At 40.8% G+C, this 19,009-nt stretch overlaps 1 protein-coding gene across 2 annotated transcripts in view; it reads right to left on the bottom strand.

The window, feature by feature from the left end:
* Window positions 1–19,009, bottom strand: part of UBE2E3 (ubiquitin conjugating enzyme E2 E3) — a 50,280-nt gene that overhangs the window by 15,758 nt on the left and 15,513 nt on the right. The window contains exon 1 of one of the 2 annotated variants that reach the window (XM_057363744.1): window positions 2,772–2,883. The exons of the other annotated variant lie outside the window; for it this stretch is intronic. Coding sequence (XP_057219727.1) covers window positions 2,772–2,842 — 71 coding nt within the window. The 5' untranslated portion in view covers window positions 2,843–2,883. Of the gene's footprint in view, window positions 1–2,771; window positions 2,884–19,009 lie in introns of those variants that run through there. 2 annotated transcript variants of the gene reach the window in all.

Genomic DNA, 19,009 nt, shown 5'->3' with positions numbered 1-19,009 from the left:
GACCCTAGTAATCCTTCTAACTGTTCCTTTTCCTACRAATGGAGGCAATCCTCATCTCATGAAGACAAAATTCCTTTTCCTGGACAATCCCTCAGATCCTATCTGTTGAAAATATATATTAGACACACAACAATATGGAAGTGTCATTCATCATCACTGATTCTAACTCACTTGTGAATACTGTGTTTCTGTGAATTACTCACCTTAGACTCATATTCAAACTGGAGGAATTGTGTTTACAAAAYTTTACTTCTGAGCATGCCGTGTAACTAACAGCAACTACTGAAAACTGGAGGGAATTTTCTTCTTGAATTTCTAATCAAATGACCCTCTTTTTAGGTGGTTGTGTGAATCAACACACACAGGTTTGTGTGTTGAGATTGAGAACAACAACAACAAAAAAAACCAACACAGCTGAAATGCAAAGAGTAAATTTATTTTGTTATCTAACTGGCTAGAAGATCCCAAAACCACATTGGGCTGCAGACACCCAACATGAGGGCAGAGGCACCAGCAGGCTCAGTCCAGTCCCAGGCAGTGCTGCTGTTTGCACCCGTTTATCAAAGGGCCCTGCACATGTGGTTTAACCCCATGCTGGGATTTTCCTCTGTKCTTTTTATGACCTCTGTTTTGACCTCTCTCCCAAGATAGGGAGCTCAAGCACGTCTGGGAGAGGCCTCCAAGTCTCTGTAAACACCTATGTTATCTCCATACAGAAATGCTACTTCTCAASAGACAAAGAATAAACAGCAGAAGGCATAATATATGGCTTCCCACGCTGTTATTCTCCAGGCCCTGGCATTCCCAGCTGCAAGGTCATTTGATTGAATCCTCCTTGCTATTGTTCTGAATTTCAACCCTTCCCTCCCCACACTGGCAAAATATTTCTTAGTTGGTTTATGTCTGTTGCATAATAATACGAATATTACCATGTTTTTACTATAAACTAASTCTAAAGAGGATGATACACTATCTCCAGCTGTTTGCATCTTAATCTCAAAACCATATCAATGCAAATCTGCTGTAGCTACCTGAAATACTTTGATCTGTTAACAGTGCTTATATTCTTCCTGTCAACATTTATTTCTCCTTAAAAATCTTTCTTTTTAATCTAGAAACATTTCAATAGTAAGGAATAGAAACGGAAAGGAAAATGACAAGGAAATATTAGAGGAGATCATTAAATACTCATAAACTAGGTAATGCCAAATTTAAATTTACACATGACAACTTTAATTCTAAATTCTCCTATAAGTTCTTGACATTCCCTTTAACTACCTGACTATACACTTTGTCTTAAATAATTTTTCTCAAATTCAGAGACACCACCTTTTAGTAAGACAAATATTTTGTGTCTGTAACCTGTACAGTAAACTGTCTATACCCAGCTTCCTGCCAGTCAAAATAAAAATTACCAGAGAACATCTATGGCTCATATGCTGAGTTGAGTTCACCACTAAAACCCCTTGAAACAATTACATGGATGACAGTTCCACTGCTGAAAGAAACTACATGTTATACTACCATTAACCTTGACAAGGAAGAAAAAGTCTTGGAGAATAGTGGGGCTTTTTTTTTTTTTACTGAAAAGACATTGAACTAATGCCAGTGTCACAACAGAAGAATGAAGCAAATATACAAGAAATAAAAAATTTCAGGATGGATTAAGTGCATATGAAAACAGGCAAAACCAGCATCCTCAGGTTAAAAAATAAAACAGAAATTTAAAGTGACTGTAAAATACAAGACAGTTGTATGTACAATTTTAGAGATACTGCAATTAGTCTGTTTACCATAAAGATACATATGCATATTCAGATTTGTAATTGTTTTACACTTGGATRTTTGTGCAGTTATCCAAGCAGCAGCAGAAGCAGCTGCATTCCTTCTGAGCTCAGTACTCCAAATCTTCATTTTTTGTAAGAAAGCCTAAAAGTGGTAAGGCATGAAAAATTCTCTGATTTCTTCAGTCAGTTCTCAGGCAAATATGCCGAGAGTTTCCCTGCTTGCTCTCAGTCCCCTGACCATGACATTTTGTAMACCTGCCATGCACAAGGTTATTTCCCTGCCTCCTGCTTGCTTTCGGCTACATGACACTGTTGTTACTTTTCTGAAACTTGTTTCTAAATCAGAGATGCTTCATGAGATGATGCATGTTAATACTCAAATTTTCACAAAAAAAAGACCAATGATTGAATAATTTATTCTGCAGACCCTCATGTGTGAGAATGGCTTTCATCTGTAAAGATAATATCTCATCTACCCTCTATCTCAATAAATAAAACTCTAAACAGTCTTTTTTTTTAAAAAAAGAAACCACATAAACAACAGAAACATTTATTTTTAATTAGTTTTCTTAAATACTTTACTTCTACTTTAGCTAAAGACTTAGAGTCAAAATACAGCTGCATTACTGAAGAAGACAAAACACGATCCCAGCRGCGGCACGCCTGAACTAAACCAGCTCTCCCTGAAGGACAAAGAAAGTTCTTCACCAGCCTGAGGCTGGACATCCCAGTCTTGCAGCACAGACACACCCMCAGAAGGCACACTGGCAAAAGCACACACAACACAGTTAAAACCTACAGAAACATTCTAAGGGATTTCTGCACAGCTATTGAATCATGACCAGATCCTTCAAGAATGATCATGCTTCAGCAGTAGAAGCAAGCAAGCAGAGTAAGGAAGAAAGAGCACGGGAAAAATCCACCAGCGTGTGATATACACAAAAAAGATTGAAAAATATTAAAGCTGCTTTTCCCAAAACTCACCTCAGTGCTACACTCTGCTCTTGGAATATGACACACCAGTGCTGAGGGAGGCAAGAGCAGGCCTTATTCATGGTGACTCCATGAATGAAGTCTGGAAAGAAGCCAGCTGAGTGCGGCACCAATCCATTTCCCTGCCTGGAATAAGACAGGCAATGCTGAGAAGTTAAAGCTATCTACACTGTGTGTACTGGCCTCTGGGCTGTGCCCTACTCTGTAACTGAGAGGCATCTTCCAGGTAAAATGCCACCTCCAGACTTCAACMAGTCCCATGGGTATTGTAACAACAACAAACCAGAAAGACCCAATGCCCAAAAATGAAACCTTTAAACTCTGTGTGGCTGGTTTTCTAAACCACAGAAATATCAAAAATAAACTCCGCTGAGGTAGAGACTAATTTAGTTATTTGATGAAGTAATCTGGAGTCTTATCAGCTGACTCACTGCATTCCAAGGAACTGCAATAAAATTAAGGTACTCACACAGGATTTTAAAGAAAGTCTGGCTGGAAAGGGGTCAGCACTGCTCCCTCAGCACTTGAGGGCTTGCTCTTTGGTGTCCTGCACCAAAAGGATGGACAAGATGCCCTATACTAGATCTGTCACTGGTCTTAGACAGGAACACCTGTTGACAAGGAGGCTACTGATGTCCTTGTCCTGGCAGATGTACCATGCACAGGAACAAGCAACACCAAGTCTGAAATTTTACTCCAAGGCAACATTCAATTTCTTTACTGTGTGCTGATACAACATTAACTTTTGAAGCATAATTATGATCATTGAGATTTCAATAAACTKACTCCACTGTTGAACAACAAACAGAAACATGTTATCAGGCAGGGTTTGTTCAGAGCTGCCAAGGAGACACTTGGCATGYCCCCTTTCTCTGTTCCTTTCAGTGGGGCTGTTCCAGGACAAACACGCTTTCAGAAAAATTTAAATAGTCTGGAGCAGCTGGATGCAATCTTGATTCTTACTCAGAAGAGTAGTGTACAAAGGTATGTCCAAAAATGAAACACAAACTGTGTGCTCAGGTCCAGACTTGGAGGGAGAATTCATATGACTGCTGAGGAGCTGTCAGCAGTGGGTCCATAGGAACTGGTGGAGGGGACTGGAGCAGAGAGGAACACTTTCCCAGTGGTTAGGGAAAGCCAGACAGGCTCAGTTTYATTATCTGGGAAATGTTACAAATGCCAGCAGCCAAGAGGTCAACTAAACAGAGCCCTAAAATGATAAATGAGATCAGCAAAATACATAGTATTACCTTCTGTTCCTAGRGAGGTAAGAGTTTATGTTGGCTAGAAAAAATTTAGAACCATTCCATGCAGAATACACTACAGGAGGATATCCTGCTCTCCTCTTTCCTGAAGATTTACCAGAGACCTTGGCCAGCCTCAGGGAACTGGGKGGATCTAGGTAGAAGAGCTGATTTCTCAGCTTGAAGCTGGACTAGTCACTGCCTGTGTCAGTGTGATGAGCAGGTTTAGCTCTTGAGCTTTTAATGGCTTTTAATTGCAAATCCAAGAGACGTGCAACAGGGCAGGAGAGAGGGAGGCAATAAAGGCTAATGAAGATCCAAAACTGAYGATATTTTTCTATTTAAAGGCTTTCTGGTAGGTGCTCTCCCCAATTTTAATGGAGGAGGTTGAAAAGATTTCAGCAGAGCTATTTTAATCTACAGCTTTTCACAGGATGCAGGCAGGGTATATAATGGCATAATGGCTGGTATATTTAGTTGGTATGGAAATATTTTGCTGGCATTGGCTATGAAGAGCATTACTAAAATGAACAAGTGTATTCAGTCCTTTTGACCAAATTCTGTTCCCAGTCTTGTCTGAGGCTTGACTRATGTCACTGAAATCACTGGAGTTGCTTTAAACTAATACACTCTATTACACTTTAGACACTAAGAAATGCTAGTAAGAATTAATTTACTTAATTCAAAATTCATAAAAAGATGGCAATTTGTGCTTTCATCTAAACTATAAAGTACACTTTAATGTATAGCTAATGAATTAAAAATAATTAACATTTAACAATTAACAACTAACAATTATTAACACTAATAATGTATAACTAATGAATTACTTTAGTCAGTGAATTAATAAACAATGCAAATAGAGGCAATAAAACCAAAAATKAAGAAGACCTCTGGTGTGTTAGATAAAAATCTATTTATAATTTATTCAGATTTAATATGTTTTACAGAAAAATCTGTCAGAACCTCTACAATCTCTCCAAATAAGATACAAAGTCTCTTAATATAAGATATAATCTCTTCGCATAAGAAACAAAATCTCTTCACTGTTGTTCTGAGCAAGGGCAAACTTCACAATCTTATAATTTGCTTTCTTGGTAAACAGATTAGATCCATATTCAGCTACTGTTGTTACATATGCACGTGACAACTGATGGCATATTGCTCTGCCAGKGCTCAAGAACATTTCTCTACCAGTTAAACAATCTTCCCCGAAATAAACACATCTTTTCCATTATCACAAGCTATAAATCATTTCAAGAGCCCTGAAATGATCTTTTCATTAGTTTGAGATGCTTAAGCATCTCAGTAGTGAAACATCCCTTATAAGCCTTATGAGACAGGAAGCAAATAAATCCTGCTCTCCCATTCCCTTAATGAGAATGCCTAATAAAAATGTAAACTAATTCGCTTGACTGCCACTATCCATTSTACTGAATGAAATCTTCCTTTTCCTTGTCATATATTTCTATAACTTTAAGGCTACAATATATTTATGGCTGTTTGAGACTACTCAGCCAATGCCACAAGCTGGCACTAGTATCTTAACTTCCCTCATTTTTTTCCATGGGCTGAAGCCAGACAAGATCTCCCTTCTTGTTAGCAAATCCATTCTCTTCAAGTCRATACTGTAATAACCTCACCAAAGTCCATCCTCCATCAACAAAGYAATCACAAAGCCCTTTGCTTGCAGTATTTCCTTGCTGAAGGTATACTTCAGTAAACTCAAATTATCTATTTGATTATAAACATTTATGGGCTTTTAAGCTCAAATGAATATTAAATATACTTAAACKGTGCTTTCCTTCCTCTCTCTGTAAATGCCTCCTTGTCCTAATTCAAATAAATACAGAGAGTGCTTCTCCGTGCAGCATTTGTCACTGTTAGAAGCTGGGTAGACACTCGTGTCCCCTCTTCTATACAGAGGGGACACAAATATACACAGAGGCCCTTGCTCAGCCCTTTTCCTACTTTTCCAGGGTCTCTGCAGGGAAGTAAAAGCTCAGGCAGGCAACAATCTGCCTGTTCAGCAACAAAAAGAAGRGTTTGTTTTTGTGCCAGACCTGGAATCCAGCCAAGAATTTCAGCAGGACCTTTGGACAATTTGAACAGCTGTAAAAGAAAAAAAGAATCCTGAACCCTCCAACTAAAAGCCAGGGGTTATAAGAGAGATTCCAGAAACCCTGGGATGATGCAGAGAAGTTGTCTGGAGAATGGGCTAGGAAAGAGCTGAAACATGGGCTATTCTCAGAYGTGGCCAGCAATTGCAGCTAACTGCCCAGCAGAGCCACGCCACCCACACCCGCCTGCTTTTACCGCTCTCTGGTCAAAAGCAGCATCACAAGATGTGTTTCCAGGGAGAGGCACCACAGTGGAAGCTGCTGGAAAGAACGTGAAGATGAGTGTTGGAGAGGTGAGCTGCCTTTCACCACAGAGTGCTGGAAGCACAAGGAGGTTCATCTGGTCCTGATCAGCCACTTAAATTGCTGTCAAACCTTCTGATACAGAAGCATTTCTCCAGGCTCACTCCTGAAAGCCAAGAACTAAACAGAGAGAAGGCTACAAATCTGCTCTTCCCTTCTGTAGTAGATGGCTGCTCCTTCAGCTTGGTCAGCAGGTGAAAAGGAGTCCTTGGGCCCCAGCTACACACAGYAGTCCCAGAGGACACAGCTGGACAAAGTCATCTTTCAGGTGTTCTCCACACTCCTGTTGGTGCTCTCGTTCCTGCTGCCTATGTTTGCCAAATCACAGCTTCAGAATGGACTGGCAGGCACCCAGGCTTGTTCCTGGCTCTCAGAGGTAAACACTCACCGACAAAAGTACTTTCCATGGAAGCAATGATCCTCCCCCTCCTTATCTGACATCTAACAGGGCAAATGTCTCCCGGGCCACAGAGCAGACTTCCAGGGAGACAAGGTGCCTTGGGAGTGAGCTGCTGTGAACATCAAGAGAAAGCAGGAACGGAACACCACCACTCCTTTGGGGGTTTGTACAATAGGAATTAGACCTCTTAAGAGAACAGTCTCCAGCTCATTTGTTTACTGTAAGTGGCCTAATGCATAATGAGGCTTCAAAGTCTCCCTTCTTTCAGCCTGTGCTCTAACCTTTAGATGAAAAACACTCAGAAGAAGGGAACTGAGCATGTTTTGCACATGTAATAGAAGCAGGTCTGGTGACATGCTGATACTTGCCTGTCTCCAAAGAGAGGATAACAGCTGTCTGGCTGCTTCAACCTCCTGCTCCTGAGTCAATTCACACAGTGTCTTAAAAAAATAAAGCCACAACATAGTGGGTCCAAGCTGGTAGACAGGTATAGTGTCATYAGATTGTTTTATACACAAAAATCCTGCACCAACCTCTCTGTCCCTGCATGACTCAAGTGTTTCCTCCTGGCAAGCTCCAGTTGAACCTTCTGTTTGAGCAAACACCTTTTTYAATTWAAAAAAAAAAATCAGTATTGATGTTTTCCTGGAGTACTGGAAGATACAAAGCAAGGGAAGAGCTACTTCTGAGAAACACTCTGCTAGTCTGCCTGGTCCAGGATGCTCCTGTTGTCTCCTCCACACAGGTACAGTGTGGAAAGGGTCCCTCTCAGAGGCACTGGCAATCTTGCCTTTGCTGTGTTAGACGCTGGTGTATTCACACAGGTCCTTACAGGATCCAGTGACAGTTCTGCACTGAAGGGCAGCCTTTGAGATGAAGTTAGGCCAGCTGGTGTTCCCTTGCAGTATTCATCCTTCTGTGGAGCTCTGCCTTCTGGCACTCTCTGTCAGGCCTGCCAGCTCACCTGTGCCTCACGTTCCTTGCCTTCCTCCCAGCAGCACAGGAAGGGGAGCCCACTGCACAACCACCCCAGCCCTGCTCTGCATTTCCTAATTCTGGCAGCCACATTCCCCCGTTCATATGGAGAGCAGCTCCCAGTGGAGGGGGSCAAGAAATCAAGGCAGATTCCCTGGTAGATGCCCACTGGCTACAAGTCTGGGCTATACTTTCCAAATATGCACATGATTCCATGTAAGAAAGCTCATTGACGCCACAATGACCCTCACCACAGCCCTGCCTGCACAAGGTGCGTAAAATAAACGCACACAGTTTCTACAAGATATGAGAATTTAATCCTGATTTCAGTGAGCACACAGGAATCAGTGCTAGAGGAACAGCACTCAGTAGCCAGGCCTGGCAGACAGACACACAGCCCATTCCTGTCTGGTGCCTGAAAGGGACTGATGGTCTTCTGGGGTGAAACACCCTAATGCTCATCTTCTCCCACCACCACAGATACACAGATGTTGCCTATTCAAACACAGGAGCTGCTAAAGAAGGGAGTGAATGAGGAGGATCTGCAGCAGCAGGGATTATAATCTGTTCCTGTGACAGAAGAGGAGCCCAGAAAGACATTCTGACTCCTGATCTGACCTTTTATTCCACCCATCCAGACTGCAGCCCAAAGCTTTCACAGTGTATGGTGAGTTTAAACCCCTTGTGGGCTGTTTCCCATTTATGTGCACCGTGAATTCAACAGCTGCAAATCAGGGAGGGGAAAAGGGGGGTTGAGGTCTATGCCTGCTTCATCTGGCCTACACCTGCATTTCTGGCACATGCAAAGTGCATCCAGATCATACTCTCTTCACAGTAGACAGGGACCACAGGAATTGCCTGCATCATGGGGAAAATGTATTTAATTGATTTCTACCAAGGACAAAGTTCCTCTGTAAGACACACTGAAAGGGGTACGTGCTACCTCTCTATGCAGAATAGCAGCCTGAGCTCTGTCTCCTAATTGTGTCTGACCTGGAGGATGTCAAGACAAGAGCCAGACCTCTTTTTCAACCGAGCAGGAGAACCTTTAGGTATGGCAGATACATTCCTCAGTGCAAAAACAGTCTTTCTGGACATGTCTTTGCCAGGATTAGAACAACAAGGCCCCTGAGAAGCATTCCAAGTGAAAAAGCAAAAGGAGGTATTTGCAGTGTTGAGGCCTGTACACACAGTGCAAATGAACAAGAGCCCATGATGCCTTTCAACCCTCTTACTTACTGGGTAGTGCTAGGGTTTGCCCATCCTTCTCCCACATGTGAGCCCAGAGACACTCCTGCCCTGAGCATTACACCCTTCAGCACTTACTGATGACAAAAGAAGGCGCAGTTTACACTTACTTTTACAGCTCCATTAAAAGGTGACCTGCAAATAAAAAAAAAATCAAGCACATTTAGTATTATGTGCTGAATGCCCCCAAATAAACAGGATTAAAAGAGCATTCAGCCTCATGTAAAATTTAGGTGAAAAGACTGGCACTGCATGTGTACTTTGGTTTTATGCTCATGAAACAGAGTCCTTCCTAACAGCAATGTTCTGAGCAACTCCTCACAACAACTGGCTCCATATTTCTGCCTCTCCCTGCTTGCAGAGAGCACACTGAGATGGAGGTGTGGCAGAAATATTATTTCTCTGAATGGCATATTTCTGAAATTGCTACAAGAAAGCTGGCAAAGCAAGGGGAGAGCAGGGAGGCCCCAGTTCCCTGCTTTCTCTCTCCTCATCCTGCTCAGGCACCACAGCCTATGCTTTCCAACACTGGGCTGTACCCCATGTGGAGGCACTGGGGGACCAGACATATTTGAAGATGAGGTTTTGAGATCTGATACAAATATTAGCAGTGCATTGCACAGCTACAAGTAGAGCAACTTGCAGTTGCCACACTGGTTTCCCTTCTTCTTTCTGTGTTTGGCTCTGCTTAACTGACTCCCCTCCCGCGGACCCAGCTAAGGGAAGCTCTGCAGTGACTTCAATGGGAAACAAGCATGTACTTCAGTACTTTACTGCCTGGRGCACTCAAATGAATGTATACCTTTACCACCAGTGATCTTCTGTACCAAATTTGTACCTTTATTATCAATTACCTTCTATAAAGTGATGAAAAACTAGCCCATAAATTATTTGATTACTTTATAGCTACTCATATTATTCTGATTTTAAAACTTATGGACATTTAAAAGAAGATTAAGGGTTTTCCTGTCCTGGTATTCTTACACTGCTTCCCCAGCACACAAGGAGCCTGTTAGGGATTGTGCTGAAGTTCTCAAACAAGCTTGCTCTCTCCCTGATCCTATTTGCCATTTCTCTGAAGGGAGGCTTTGCAAAGAACTACCTTAATCTGCAGAAATACACTGCAGAGATTTTCAGAAGATTGTTCAAATAAGGTCTAGCACCTAATGCAAATCTCTTTAATAAACAGCAGCTTTGATGACCAGCTTTCATCAAAATGCAGTCTGATACATGCTTACTGTTTGTTGGTTTATTTAATTTGTTTTTTTCATTCCTCCTTCTTTTGTGAAATGTGATACTGCTTTATAAGTGTCCAAACTGTTAATGTAAATCCTCAACATTATCCTACAACTAAGATTCTACCACATTTACTGTTTTGTAAATACAAATGTTAAAACAACTAGAGGTGTGCACACTCTCTACATATAAATGTATGATTACAGGCAAACTGATTGACATTAACTAGAAACATTATTTAAACAAAGAAACAAAATGAGTTATACCAATTCCTGTCAACAACAATTTAATTTTTAGTAGGCTGATAAAGACATCTGCAATGGGTTAAAAAAGAATTTAAAAATAACTATAATGTCAAGCAGGAGATAGTTTAATTTTAAAAGTGCTGGTGAACGAAAAAAAGGGAGTAGTTTATGCCAAATTCTCCCTTACAGTTTAGAAGAGGCAGATGATGGAGCTGAACTGAAAGCACTGAACAAAAGCTGCTTGGTTCATAATTTCTCCTTACCATCCTCCCTGAATAAACCTACCTACCCGATGTCTTTTTGCTTGCAGCTAAATGCACTACTGATACAAAAGGCATGCCTCCTCTTGCCTTGCCTGGGAAAAAGCACACCAGAGAAGAGTGTTCAGGCATTGTCATGCCCCACAGGCAGGCACAGTGGTGGCATTTCAGTGCTGCAGCCAGAGCATGACTGACCACTAATAAAATAGAGGAAACCAGCCTTTTTTCATCTTTTCTTTTTAGAGAAAAAAAGCAAAAAACCATGACGTCTAAACCACAAAATAAACAACAGAATAAAACCCCTCAAAATCACTTTTGTTTTATTTTATGTTGTCTGTAATAACAGTGGGCATCATGCTTTAGAAAAACATGGCATACCAGGAGCTTTCTATAAAGTAACACTGGCAGAGTTTTTTGTTGTCTGTCTGCTCTGGCATCCTCCAAGCAGTCCTTCTGCTGATATTTCAGGATGCCATTAAAAGAGGCTAATTCTGAACAGAGAGAACCATGCATGAAACAGCAGCACAGAGTCTGGCTGAGCCTTGGTCCCTCAGCACACGCCTTCAAGGAGTGTCCAAGCAAACCAAGGCAGAGCAGAACCGCAAAAAACTACAGCAGACTACTTGCTTAAGAGCTGCAACAGGCAGAAGTAACACTTAAATRCAACAATTGAATTGTCGAACAATTAGAAGCATGATTGAAAAGGAAAAAAAAAGTACCTAAGACAACACACTGAAAGATTTAAATGTTTTTAATAACTCTATAGATTTGCATTAATTTMATCTATTTTCAAACTGTCAGCTGTTAGACTACTAGGCAACGCCATCTAGTGATGCTTGATGAAAAAAATCCATGCTCCGCTCTTTGTTGAGAAGGCTCACTCTTGCAAAACTCATTTTAGTGGAACTACACTAACAGGTGTGAATTTTTCAGTACCTAAGAGCATTTTCAAACCTGCAGTATTAACTCAGCAAAAAGGTCTGAGCCATTTTAGTTATTCTGAAGTAATTTACACAATGGACCACACAGAAAATGGGCTGGGTTAATCACATCAGAATTAAAAAATGCACACACCATGTAGTGTTGAAATGATATATGGATACACTGCAAAGCCTAATAAATGACTTCCAGACCTGGAAAGACCTAGAGATAGTATTTGAATGAAAAAAAAAAATACCTAATTTTTGAAGATTTCTGCTCACATGTGTAAAATATTTGCTTGAAAAATGTTACTCTAGTCTTACAGTTTCAAGGAAAAAGAAACCTGTGTGGGTTTAAACTCTCTTCTTTGAGAGGTGGAATCAGTCAGTCATCTGCTGGTGATAGCTATGAGCTGTAATTAGCTTCTGGTGGAAATTGCCAGCAGATGCAACTAAAAGTTTAAGTCAATTGGCTCTACTTCCTCCTTACAAGAAAACTGGCATTTCAAGGCTGCATTCCAGAATGATGGATCTAAGAAACCAAAGCTAATTTGACAAGAAAGGGAAGTGTCCCTTTTCCTGGTCTGCTTTAACCCTGAACATGCTGTATGTTGCAGCAGAGGATTTATCTTTTGTTTTATCTTTTGGGGTTTTTTAATTCCCAAAGAAGGTAACTATGATTATACAACAATTATTCCACTGGRAAAAAAAGGCCAGTGTTTAGCCCCAATTATTGAAATCACAGCTGTGAAGATGGAATAGGGAGAAGATGCAAAAAGTCAGGAATGCTGAACAAAGGCAGGATATGAAACAGGACTTGGAATAGGAAGCACAGCAAGCTTAGGTGCATGGAAAGCCAAGCAAAACCCTGAGGCAGCAGTACTGCAGCTGATCCACACTCAGCACTCAGCACCATCGGCCCCCTATCAGTTCTGSACTCTTGCTGCACCACACTGCACCTCTCAATAGTTCCACAGCAAATGCTGCACAGGTATTTGCTCTCACCATGCTCTGCTGCATGCCCTGCTTTCCACCAGTTTTCTGCATTTGATCAATATTTCATTATTTCAATATTCAGGGCTTGATCAGCCTGTAGTGCTGTATGGGCTGTGCATTCTTGTGACCTGTCCTGGTCATGTCCTCCTTCATATTCATTGTTGAGTAGGCACTGAATGTTCAGCTATGACAAGTAAGTGGCATCATTGCTTTGCCAGCTGRGTTTTGCACAAGACTTGCTGGGATTTAGCTTCCTTCTATCTAACACCCAGTGATATCTGAAGATCTCAAATAGTAAGGAAACTTCACTTCCCCAAAGCCACGAATAATTTGCAATGACCACATCTAACACGTAAGCRTTTTTTAATGAGAAGGTATCGATTAACTAAGTGTTGTAACTACTCTTCAGAAATAACAACTTCTTAACAAATCATGTAAACATCAACACCGGGGATAGCTGAAGCCTCCACGACAACAGCACACATGCACACCTGCCTTATCAAACCAGGCAGCATGAAGGGAGAAAGGGTTTCTGACAGGCTGCCTTTCAGCACCCACTTTATTTGTATACTACAAAACTTAGTTGATGACGTCTTCATTCTCACCAGAAAGTAAAGTGATTTGAGGTGCATAAGAAACTCACAAGCAAAATATACTAAATACAGCACATACACAAAAGCTYAATGGAACAATGAGGAGTTTAGTCAAGCAAAAACTTAAGCAAAGTGGCCCTTTTTTTTGACACTGGATAGACTGGTCACATTGTAAACTATGGGAATYATGCAGATCTTGCTACCAAAAAAGTGACACTCGTGACTGTTTTGATGCATTTGCTGAAGASACACGCAGTGACAGCACAGCAGAACTGCCACAACCTCTTTCACGCCAGCTGCCCCATATATGYGCAACTCTCTCCTAAATACCTTTGAATATTTGTAAGCCTACTTTAACAGGCTAGTTTCTGAAAAAGATGTGTTAAAGGGGGGTTATTTACCACAATTTTTCTAGCACATTAACCAGAAAAAAACATAGGTACACATGCTTGAGTATATTATCCTCACACAGTATTGGATTTTTCAGAAGGTTTAAGAGCAGTTTTAATGATTTTATTTCCTTTTAAAAAAGCCCATTTTAATATCAAACCTCTTCCAGCATGCTAGATGGCTTTAGCTAGATGGGATCCTTTCCCTTCCAATTAAGAAGAAAAAAATCCTGTAGATCTAATCCTACCTACAGGATAACTTGGTCTTTCTCCTTTTCTAAAGCTAACCCTTACTACTTAATTACAAATTTAGCGTTTTGCAGAAAAATGGGATCTTCCTTAAGCTCCCCTCTGTTCTGTCTCCCTCTGAACTGCAAAGCTGTTTCCCAAGACTTTTATCATGTCTTTCTTGTTAAACAGTTATTCTTCCTATTAAACAAGCAATAGAACAAATCCTGATTTCCTCTTTAAGCAGTGGAAAAGCAAAGTTTCTGCCAAAAAAGTCTACATAGCCAAGACTGTTAGCTAATGTACCTTCAMTGCTCTTAAGGCTAAAGCAGTTTGCACCACACAGGAATCCATCCAGGTGCTGAAACTCTCTAAGACAAAAGCTCTTCAGAGAAAAAAATGAGCAAGATACTAATATCTGAACAAAGAGAAGCACGTAAAACTGGACTCAACCCAAGGATTCCCCACACACTTAAGTGCTGTGGAGTGCTTAGCCCTCCAGTGGCCTGGTTTCAGACCGTGTGGCTCCATCTCCCAGGTGTTATAGGGGGGCAGGACACAGATCCCGCTGTGCCTTAGGTCTTTCCCGGTGGAAAGCAGTCGGCTGCCAAACAACTTGCTGTTTACAGCACCTGCACCATTCTCTGCTTCTCTGAGACACCATTCCCACAAATCCCAACAATAWCTTCACCCAAAGTATCTATTTGGGCAGAAATATGGCTGACAGGCTTTGCCATCTCCCTTTGAGATCTCAGCTCAATTTCTGTATTCTCACTCTTTTYTAAAGGCAGAACAAAGAGAATATTTGGTTTTAAAAATGTCTTGGAAACTACAAATGAAAAATTGCATGACAAGTATACAGCTTTAATTACATCTCTCAAGGGGACAAGATAGCATTTCTGCATCCCCATCTTGTCTTCTCTCTGCCCTGGAAATWCGTAAGATGATCGGAGGWACAAATGTTGGTATTCCTAGGGACRAGGAAATCACCTACATTACATCCCTAGCAGATCATGTAAATAACAGGATGTAAAGTCTCACAGAATTWGTTTACATTGGAAACATTTTCAAAATATTGTTTTAGCTGGGTATAATAGACCACCATAAGATGTGACACACAGCAAACACAGGGCTGCAATTAAACAGCTGGCAAAMAGCCAGAAAGAGATAAAGGCCCAGGCTGTCACTTGCTAGACAATATATATGGCTATTTTGGCAGCCAAAATGAACGTGATAATTGAGCCATGACACATTAAAAAGGCACACACTTTCCAAGGAAAGAGTTCCTGAGCACTAAACAGGGAGCATCTGTAGTGTGCTTACAGCAAACCAAGGTTTATGAGTAATAACAAGACCGGACTGATGACAATTCAGTGATGCCAAGCCAACCTTGGTGCAATGCACTGCACCACTGTATGCACTTATTTACACCAGACACAGAAATACAAGGGCGAAGCCCACAGTGGTCATCAAAAACCAATCAAAAAAAGGAAACCTGAAGAGTGTGTGGCACTGATACAAATTGTTTCTCTGCATATTTTCATATTGATAAGGATTTTATACAGTATATTCTTATCTCCAGAAGTCACAGGGCACTCGATTTAACTTCCACTATCCAGAAAAGGCCTAATCTATATAATTCAGTTTTAAAATAAAAATATATAGTAACACATGAAGAGTAAATAATTCAAAATAATACATTTAAGGAAATCATACATAAGGAAAAATGACTGTTTTGTTTAAGCCATGAAGAACCTGTCTTGGTTTGAGACAATATTTTCAGAGAAAAACGTTACAGGGTAAATGTTTCCTCTAAAGTGAAAAAATTATCAATTTGAAATAGATGAAATAYGAAATAGATGTTTGGGTAAAAGTGAAGAGAAAAATAGTTTATTAACAAAACAAGGTGCCCACAGGACACAGATAAAAAGTAACAGATATTTAAAAGTCCAGGAATGCCTGCTGCCCGCTCCCCCAACAGCCGCTCAGCCATGTGGTGCAGAGAAAGATGGTGTGGCTCTTGTCCTAGGGAAAAAAGAAGAAACAAAAGAAAAGTCCACGTGGCTGCTCAGGCAACACTGGCAACCTGGTGGCAGTCCTCTCCTCACTGTGGATGAAACAGAGYGTTTGGTGTGCTTYCTGTCGCCGGCTTGGCTTCCTCCAGAGTCCGGGATGAGACAGAGCAGCGGGAAGTGTGAAACAAAAGTGTGAAAGTACTCTAAACCATGCCGATTTCCCAAGAACAAACTCCCTAGCCACCTCAAACAACCAACACTTGTTTCCAAATCCAACGACCAGAGCAAACTGGCATTGCCATACTGGTCCGAAATGAASAATCAGCATCAATACTTGACTTTGGACTAAAACCAGTACAACTGCAATAATTGCATAATCTACTTTTACAGAAATATCTTTAATGGCTGTGATAGTGACTTCATTAAGTATCAGTAAAGAAAATGAAAATGTTTAAAGATGAGGTCAGAACATGCACTTTTGGCTGCTTCATCGGGAGATGCATCAAATATGTTATACATGTCTAAGGAAGAACAGACTCTTGAGAATAGCTGCAGCTCCCAAAAGAAAAATGAAATCTTGACATGCATTTTTCTGACCCACAAACTGGAAGAAACGTAAGGGGACAATTGCAAGAACAAATTAGTTGACCCTCATATGAAAATTTCATAACATTGCATGCATAAATGGCATATCATATTAGTGAAATATATTAAAGAAGTATATATACCCTTCAATTTTTCTTGTCCCCAATACTGCAGCAGACACACAGGCATWTTATTCCACAGGCTCTGTCAAGTGATGTGTAGGGGCAGCTGAAACAAAGCCAACTCACACTGCCTTCAGAAAAGCATTTAAACACACACATGGTTTGCTGGAAAAGGTGAGAATGGTGTGCTTTGACTAAGAGCCACAAAGCAGAAAGGCAGTAATTAAAAATGTAGAAACAAAAGAAGAATGAAGAAAAGTAAGTCCCAGTTATTTAACATATCTCATGTACTTGTCCCTCACCCAAATATCCTATGAAATCTCCTATGAAAAATAGGGGTTTTTTTCACAGATCTTGTATCTGGCTTGATTATGAACAGACAGTTAGGAAAAGAGTTTCATGGAATTAAACTGCAATCAAAAATTAAATTTTCATACACATTAGGAGAAAGTAAGATGGAAAACTGGTTTAGCACAAGAAACAGACACACTTAAGTAACTTTGCAACATGAAAATATTCAAGGACTATGAATAAAACCATGTCAGGCAGAAAACACTGAGTAACGCAGATGAAGAGGAATACCACTAGTAGGTAGTTTATTTACACCTAACARGGAATCAGATTGTTTCTCATTATGGCTATGTTAACTCCAATCAACTTTTGGCCACAAGTAATCAGCTGTAATTGCAAAAGAAAATTTGGGAATACAAGGAATTATAGGAAAAGTTTTGAATCTTCTGCTGCATAGAGTAGTAGCTGTAAAAAGGTGTGTCCCAGTATAAAGCAGAGCASTAATCCTCCCCACAAAGCAGAATAGTTTGGAGTAGTTAATAACATTCTCTGCAAAGTAAATCCTCTTTTTATTTATACTCTGGCACAGTTTCCAAGTGTTTACATTAACTCAGCAAGCCAAAAAATTACACAGACTTATTTTTTCTTTATATTTAACATACAGAAAACCAGCAAAGCTCTGAGTACCTCAACCATAATTAAATCTATAATTCCTATAGCAGCATGAAGAGTAATACACAAATTAACTCTCCCAGCCAGAAGAATTAATAATATCAGGAACAACTTTCTGTAGATTAAAAAAATGAGAATATAAAGGCTTTATATTAAAGCTTCTGTCTTTCAAACTTCCCTTAGGAAAATCTTTCCCCAAAATTTCTATTTCAGTGGTGATTCAGACTCCAACATTAAAACTTTAGAGGCTAGGAAAAAAAAAACCCAGAGAAACTACTGACAGACTGAGGCACAGAGCCCATTAGCACAGTTCCAGAGCCACGCTACAAGCAGAGCATGGCTGCACCATCAGCACACTGGGCCCAGCAGCTCCTTGACAGGAGAAAGAGGTGTCCTGGCTTAGTGCTGCAMTGCTGCCTCTGCAACAAGTTCACTCCTAGCAAAGGTTTCAGCCTCTCAGGTCCACATGCAGCTGGTGCAATTTCCAACTGCACCCAAGATGCTGCAGTTGATCCACGCACCCTAAGACACAACAGCACAATGGGGTGTTTCTGTGTCCTGCTCTGCATCCAAACTGGATAACAGACAGGGTCTGGCTTGCACCAAGCTAAGAGACTGTAGTTACACACTCCAGCAGTGCCAGGATGACTCACGATGCTTTGCACTCTGCCAGATGACTTTGAAGGGAACCGAGTTGCACAGTGAAAGCACAAGCAGATGTAGCACAGCATCTCTCAGATGCTCTCGTCAAGCATTCATCGCTTATGGCATCTACTGCAAAGCCAACCAGAACTGACCCCTCAGTTTCTGTTCAGCGACTAACTTCAGAAAAAGATCAGCAGAATTACTTGCAGAAATAACATTCAGKGCACTGCATGGACTGCTCACTGCACAATTTCATATTGYGGGTTTTTTTTACCTTCAGGTTTCAAATGCCAATGGTTCTTTCAAAGTTATCATGAAACTCTTCTGGGCATAAATGGATTTGGACTAAGACCTGGGGCAATACAGTCTCTCATAATTACCCGTTCTTCACACACTTTCGAGAAGCGGAAAACTAAAGTAATATTTCTATTGGTGCAGCACTATTTTTTCAAACAGCGCTCTTATCTTCCCACCTCCTGAAACCAGCTGCTRTCACAATGGTGGGCATGTGTCATCTTTACTGGAAAGCTGCCCAGCCTGGATGGATGATTTTAGCAGGGCGGTATCCCGCTTATCTCAGGTGTAGGGAGAGGTGTGTTCACTGTCATTCCTGTCTCCTTGCTCCCATGTTTGAAAACAAAAAAAGAGTGCAGGCACAGCTGAGTCTGACAATCCAGATAAGAGATTTTATTTATATTTATTTTTCCAAGGTCAGAATCAGAGAGTAAAGAAAAATTAGGCA

Source organism: Malurus melanocephalus, unplaced genomic scaffold (genome assembly GCF_030028575.1).
Source record: "Malurus melanocephalus ecotype Western Australia unplaced genomic scaffold, MMel_1.1 scaffold_30, whole genome shotgun sequence".
NCBI lineage: Eukaryota > Metazoa > Chordata > Aves > Passeriformes > Maluridae > Malurus > Malurus melanocephalus.
This window is presented reverse-complemented; position numbering and strand designations above follow the sequence as displayed.